Source organism: Alosa pseudoharengus, unplaced genomic scaffold (genome assembly GCF_046254945.1).
Source record: "Alosa pseudoharengus isolate Yale_2024_CS ecotype anadromous, Long Island Sound unplaced genomic scaffold, YU_APseudo_1.1 YU_APseudo_1.1_scf_13, whole genome shotgun sequence".
NCBI lineage: Eukaryota > Metazoa > Chordata > Actinopteri > Clupeiformes > Clupeidae > Alosa > Alosa pseudoharengus.
In genome coordinates, this window is record NW_027468598.1 from 37,063,072 (window position 1) to 37,070,525 (window position 7,454).

Here is a 7,454-nt window from a genome sequence, read left to right on the forward strand (position 1 = left end):
CCTGTCTCACAAGCACACGCACACACACACACAGAATCCCATCCACACAATTTCTGAAAAATAAAGATTTGAACAGCATTACTTTCACACACACACACACACACTCTCTTCGGTTGTCATGGATTCCCTATGGCAACAGGACATCGAGGAGAGGGAGAGAGTGAGAGAGAGAAAACTAAATTAAGAGGGGAAAAAAAGAGTCTATTTTCCCAGAACGCACTGCAGGCCTGAAGCTGGGCCCTGTGAGGACACTTGGCTTTACTCTGAAGGCAGCTTCTCACACATTCAACACACACGCTCCCACGCGTCCCACACCGCTCCCTCTCCGCGGGTCTCCTCCTCCTCCTCCCGCTCCGCTCCACGAGTCTCCTCCTCCTCCTCCTCCCGCTCCGCTCCACGAGTCTCCTCCTCCTCCTCCTCCTCCCTCTCCGCTCCACGAGTCTCCTCCTCCTCCTCCTCCTCCCTCTCCGCTCCACGAGTCTCCTCCTCCTCCTCCCTCTCCGCGAGTCTGTCTCTAGCTGTTGTCTGATTCGTCCTCGGCCTCCCGTAGCCAGGTGAAGAAGGCGGTGACGGACTTGAGGGCCACGCCTTTGCCCACCTGCTCCGCCGGGTCCTTACTCGACTCCCAGCGGTAGAACGCCTCCTCCCGGATCACGTCCTCGTCGTACAGAACGTCAAAGAACATCCGCAGCAGGTCTGAAACACACACACACCATGTTAACACACTCATAGTGTTTGCTCTTGTGTTAAACAACATCTGTCAACACAAAACCAAATCATAAGCTCACACATACCAGGGATCAGATTAATTTAACACTATTATGATATGCGATCCTTTACATTTAACACTTATAGGACTGATCCTTTAATTTAACACTTATATGGTATGACTGATCCTTTAATTTAACACTTATATGATATGACTGATCCTTTACGTTTAACACTTATATGATATGACTGATCCTTTAATTTAACACTTATATGATATGACTCATCCTTTACATTTAACACTTTTATGACTGATCCTTTACATTTTGTGATCCTTTACATGTAACACTATATGATGACTGCGATCCTTTACATGTAGCACGTATGACACTAGCTGAACAGCTGTAGTGTAATTCCTGATTCCCGTTTGGCTGCTGCTTACAACATCATACACCACACTGGAGTCATTACAACATCATACACACACACCACACTGGAGTCATTACAACATCACACACCATACTGGAGTCATCACACCATCACACAGGAGTTGTTTGCTTCTCCCAAGGACACACACACACGCTCACACACACACACACACACACACTTACTGGGCGGTTGTTCCAGTTGCACCATCAGGCTCTGGAGGGCGTAGAGGGCCTGCAGCTCCTTCTCCTCACCCTTCAGGTAGCGCTGCAACAGCACGGCCCTCTGGGTAATCTGCTCCACGTCCACCTTATAAGGCTTCTCACCTGCACACACACACACGCACACCATTTTTACTACAGATGAGTGAATGTGATTTGCATAGATGCAGGATTCTGATGGTCCATGGGCAGAATGTGATTGCAACAGATACTCTGTTCTGATTGGCTATAGACTGTATGTGACCGTAATAGATGCATGTTTCTGATTGGCTATAGACTGTATGTGACCGTAATAGATGCATGTTTCTGATTGGTTGTAGCTGGTTTTCATGAGGTCCCAAAGGGGTGTGCTAAGTTCCACTGGTTGTGTCGTGTGTTGCGTTGCTAAGACACAGTTCCACTGGTCCTGCAGTGTTGAGTAGGAGTTATGTTGTGTCGTGTTGCTAAGACACAGTTCCACTGCAGTGATGTGTTGTGTTGCTAAGACACAGTTCCACTGCAGTGTTGTGTTGTGTTGCTAAGATATAGTTCCACTGCAGTGTTGTGTTGCTAAGACACAGTTCCACTGCAGTGTTGTGTCGTGTTGCTAAGACACAGTTCCACTGCATTGTTGTGTTGTGTTGCTAAGACACAGTTCCACTGCAGTGTTGTGTTGTGTTGTTAAGACACAGTTCCACTGCAGTGTTGTGTTGTGTTGCTAAGACACAGTTCCACTGCATTGTTGTGGTGTGTTGCTAAGACACAGTTCCACTGCAGTGTTGTGTCGTGTTGCTAAGACACAGTTCCACTGCATTGTTGTGTTGTGTTGCTAAGACACAGTTCCACTGCAGTGTTGTGTCGTGTTGCTAAGACACAGTTCCACTGCAGTGTTGTGTCGTGTTGTTAAGACACAGTTCCACTGCAGTGTTGTGTTGTGTTGCTAAGACACAGTTCCACTGCATTGTTGTGTTGTGTTGCTAAGACACAGTTCCACTGCATTGTTGTGTTGTGTTGCTAAGACACAGTTCCACTGCAGTGTTGTGTCGTGTTGCTAAGACACAGTTCCACTGCATTGTTGTGTTGTGTTGCTAAGACACAGTTCCACTGCAGTGTTGTGTTGCTAAGACACAGTTCCACTGCAGTGTTGTGTTGTGTTGCTAAGACACAGTTCCACTGCTGTGTTGTGTTGTGTTGTGTTGTTAAGACACAGTTCCACTGGTCCTGCAGTGTTGAGTAGGAGTTATGTTGTGTCGTGTTGCTAAGACACAGTTCCACTGCAGTGTTGTGTTGTGTTGCTAAGACACAGTTCCACTGCAGTGTTGTGTTGTGTTGCTAAGACACAGTTCCACTGCAGTGTTGTGTTGCTAAGACACAGTTCCACTGCAGTGTTGTGTCGTGTTGCTAAGACACAGTTCCACTGCATTGTTGTGTTGTGTTGCCATGACACAGTTCCACTGCAGTGTTGTGTTGTGTTGCTAAGACACAGTTCCACTGCAGTGTTGTGTTGTGTTGCTAAGACACAGTTCCACTGCAGTGTTGTGTTGTGTTGCTAAGACACAGTTCCACTGGTCCTGCAGTGTTGTGTTGTGTTGTGTTGTTAAGACACAGTTCCACTGGTCCTGCAGTGTTGTGTCGTGTTGCGTCGTGTTGTGTGGTGTTGTGTTGCTAAGACACATTTCCACTGCAGTGTTGCGTCGTGTTGTGTTGTGTTGCTAAGACACAGTTCCACTGCAGTGTTGTGTCGTGTTGCGTCGTGTTGTGTTGTGCTGTGTTGCTAAGACACAGTTCCACTGGTCCTGCAGTGCTGAGGAGAAGGAACTCACAGATGACTGCAGCCTGACAAACGGCGATCATCAATGCTCTCACAAACGCACTGGACACCACCTGCTTCTCATCCAGGTTCGCCTGCAACATACACACACACGGTCATTAGTGCCCTCACAAACACATGGACACTACCTGCTTCTCATCCAGGTTCGCCTGCAGGAGACACCTCTACCCACTCATAGATTCGGTGGTTCTCTCTCTCTTTCTCCCTTTCTCTCTCTCTCTCTCTCTCTCTATCACACACTCACACACTCACCCTCTACCCACTCGTATATTTTGCTAGTTGTCACACACACACCTCCACCCAGTCATAGATGCGCTGCTCGTCACACACACACACCCAGTCGTAGATGCGCTGGTTGTCTCACACACACACACACACACCTCCACCCAGTCGTAGATGCGCTGGTTGACACACACACACACACACACACACACACACACACACAGTCGTAGATGCGCTGGTTGCCTCTCTCTCTCACACACACACACACACACACACACACACTCCTCCACCCAGTCGTAGATGCGCTGGTTGACTGACACACACACACACACACACACCTCCACCCAGTCGTAGATGCGCTGGTTGCCTCTCTCACACACACACACACACACACACACCTCCACCCAGTCGTAGATGCGCTGGTTGACACACACACACACACACACCTCCACCCAGTCGTAGATGCGCTGGTTGCCTCTCTCTCTCTCACACACACACACACACACACACACCTCAACCCAGTCGTAGATGCGCTGGTTGACACACACACACACACACACCTCCACCCAGTCGTAGATGCGCTGGTTGACACACACACACACACACACACACACCTCCACCCAGTCGTAGATGCGCTGGTTGACACACACACACACACACACACACACACCTCCACCCAGTCGTAGATGCGCTGGTTGCCTCTCTCTCTCACACACACACCTCCACCCAGTCGTAGATGCGCTGGTTGACTGACACACACACACACACACCTCCACCCAGTCGTAGATGCGCTGGTTGACACACACACACACACACACACCTCCACCCAGTCTTAGATGCGCTGGTTGACACACACACACACACACACCTCCACCCAGTCGTAGATGCGCTGGTTGTCTGGTTTGTCCTGCAGGAGGCGCTCTAGCTCCTCTCTCAGCTGTTGAGGAGTGCGCATCTCCGCTCCCTTCTCCGTCACCGAGCCCACGGTGTACTCTACAGTCTGAGAGACACAAGGTTGGAATGTTTGGATATGTTCATGTACTCTACAGTCTGAGAGACACAAGGTTGGAATGTTTGGATATGTTCATGTACTCTACAGTCTGAGAGACACAAGGTTGGAATGTTTGGATATGTTCATGTTTTCCTGTGAATGCTTTGGCAATGCATCATATGATTTGTCGTGCCAATAAAGCATATTTGAATTGAATTGAGAGAGAGGGAGAGAGAGAAAGACAGAGAGGAGGGAGGGAGGGAGAGAGAGAGGGAGACAGAGAGAGGGAGGGAGGGAGAGAGAGGGAGACAGAGAGAGAGAGAGAGCGAGAGAGAGGGAGAGGGAAAGGGAGAAAGAGGGAGGGAGGGAGAGAGAGAGGGGGGGAGAAAGAGGGAGGGAGAGAGAGAAAGAAAGACAACATTTATTTGAAGCGACTTGTTTTCTCCTTGAGCGGTGGTAACCACATTGCAAAGGCAAAGTTCCCAAAGTCTGTATCTATACCAAGATGGACAATCACTCCCTGCTAAGCTCAATACAATGTGGGGTGCTAACGCTAACCCTAGACGTGGTGGATCTGACAGGTTTATGAGGTCATTATGAAGTCACTATAATTAATGGAGGATCTGACAGGTTTAGGAGGTCATTATGAGGTCACCATAATAGAGTCCCGAAGTGTGACGTAGCGTTTCCATGACGGCAGAATCACTGGATCTAAACAAACTTTCGAAGTGGCATAAATAGCATTGAATGTAGACATGTGGCATCATTTCTAGCTAATAAAAATAAATATAGCCATTTAAACGTGTTTTACCTGCTAGGTAGCAGCTTAGCCACATAACACGGATTTCCTGGCAGGTGTAATAGTAAGAAACAAAATTCCAGTGGATATTTCATGTCTTCTCAAAGACTGGCGACTGTTAAGAGCGACGTTTTTTGCCAAAAAAAAATAAAGCCAAAACGCGTCCGTGAATTTAAGGATTTTTACCGCATGCTGTAAAGTTACATGCAGGTCTCTTTTACGGAGGAAACCCATGCTAAAATAAAACTCTGTAGTCGCAAATTTGATCGTGTTGGTATGAATATACGTTGTAGTATGTGATTCCTACAGTGTAAAAAAATATACTAACGTCTTAGAAACGTTGTAAAATTATTGAAATAGATTAAAAGCCATCGCTATGGTGATTACTAATGATAGATTGATTTGTTTAGATCCAGTGATATCGCTGCCTTGAAAACGCTACGTCATGGCTTCCATACTCTATTAATGGGGGATCAGACAGGTTTAGGATCGGACAGGTTTATGAGGTCATTATGAGGTCACCATAATTAATGGGGGATCTGATCACTGCTGACCCCTGACCTTTTCAGTCACAAACTTGTTGACGTCTTCGTCCTCCGGCAGGAAGTCCCTCCAGTTAAGCCCCGCCTCCAGCCACATAGATGCAATCTTTTTATGACTCTGAAAACACAAACGCACATGTACACACACACACGCAGTGAGAACACATTACAGACACACACACATAAATATAACCAACTACAAACTGTAAATTCTTTTAATATGAAGTAATTGAATACTTTCAGTAATGTCATTACGGTACGTATATGATATTGTGACAGTCATTATACTGGAACAAATATATATCTATCATATCAACAGCGCGCACACACACACACCATTCCTTTGGAGAGCAGGTTGAGGATCTCAGCCAGCAACACTCCTGCTTTTGCCATAGGCTGCAGCGGCTTGGCCACCTCCCTAAGAGATAAGAGGTCAGAGTTCAGCGGTCAACTACTACACACACACACACACACACACACACACACACATGCAGCATTAAATACTGAAGCTCTATACACATATAGGGCTGTGTGTGTGTGTGTGTGTGTGTAGGTGTGTGTGTGTGTGTGTGTGTATGAGTGTTTAAATGCACAGAGCAGGGGGCAGAGTAGGCCTCAGATGAAGCCTGGGGCTGACCTGAAGAGCGGGCCCATGGGGATGCCTCCCTCCTGGAGCATGGGAGCAATGATCTCAGCCAGGTAGAGCCAGATGTGGGGAATGTCAATGGCCATGTCCTCAGCCACCTCCAGGATCTCATAGAGACTAACACACACACACACACACACACATACAACACAGCATTAACAACTGCAGCTACATACACACACACACACCATTAACAACTACAGCCACGCACACACACACACACACAGAACGCCTACACAGCCACCTAAGCTGCAAAGCGCTGTGTGAAACACTAGAAGGGGTGTGTCACGATTCTGCCGATTCATCTTCTCCTCACGCCGCGACACAGGTGTGTGGATATGAGTGTCATGATTTCCGTTTCCATATGCATATCGTTACAGCCTCACTACAGTCACACTCGCACACACACACACACACACACACAGCGTTAACTACAACAGCCACACACACATGCACAGTATTAACTACTAGTCACACACGCACCACACACACACACACAGCATTTACTACTACAGTCACACACACGCACGCACACATACACACACAGCATTTACTACTAGTCACACACACACACAGCATTAACTACTACAGTCACACACACGCACCAAACACACACACACAAACACAACATTAACTATAACAGCCATACACACACACACAGCATTAACTACTACAGTCACACACATGCACCACACACACACACACACACACACACACGCACACACGCACAGACGCGCACACACACGTACACTCACCCCTTGTAGTACTGTTGTGTGCTGAGCGTTCCTGCTTTGATGAGCTGCTGGAGCAGCATCCCCATGTGTTCCCGGGCCATGGAGCTTCTCTCCAGCGTCGCCTCGATGCCCACGCGCACAAACAAGCCCAGCAGGGACGGACACTGCAGCTCACACACACACTGCAGAGCCTCCTGCAGAACACACACACACACACACACGCACGCACGCACACACACACACACACACACACATGCACACGCACGCACACACACACACACACACACACCATGTGAGAGACCGCACCGATGAATGTTGTGTTACATGTGCTACACTCAGATAATACATGCGGTAA

At 47.9% G+C, this 7,454-nt stretch overlaps 1 protein-coding gene across 1 annotated transcript in view; it reads right to left on the reverse strand.

Annotated features, from left to right (window-relative positions):
- Positions 1–479: 479 nt before the first annotated feature.
- The window catches only part of LOC143121423 (eukaryotic translation initiation factor 4 gamma 1-like), a 35,235-nt gene continuing 28,260 nt past the window's right edge, over positions 480–7,454 (reverse strand). Inside the window, exons 13-20 of the mRNA XM_076281782.1 lie at positions 7,121–7,293; positions 6,357–6,482; positions 6,056–6,137; positions 5,739–5,837; positions 4,256–4,387; positions 3,158–3,239; positions 1,320–1,460; positions 480–696 (exon numbers count right to left, since the gene is read on the reverse strand). Coding sequence (XP_076137897.1) covers positions 515–696; positions 1,320–1,460; positions 3,158–3,239; positions 4,256–4,387; positions 5,739–5,837; positions 6,056–6,137; positions 6,357–6,482; positions 7,121–7,293 — 1,017 coding nt within the window. The 3' untranslated portion in view covers positions 480–514. The remainder of the gene's footprint in view (positions 697–1,319; positions 1,461–3,157; positions 3,240–4,255; positions 4,388–5,738; positions 5,838–6,055; positions 6,138–6,356; positions 6,483–7,120; positions 7,294–7,454) is intronic.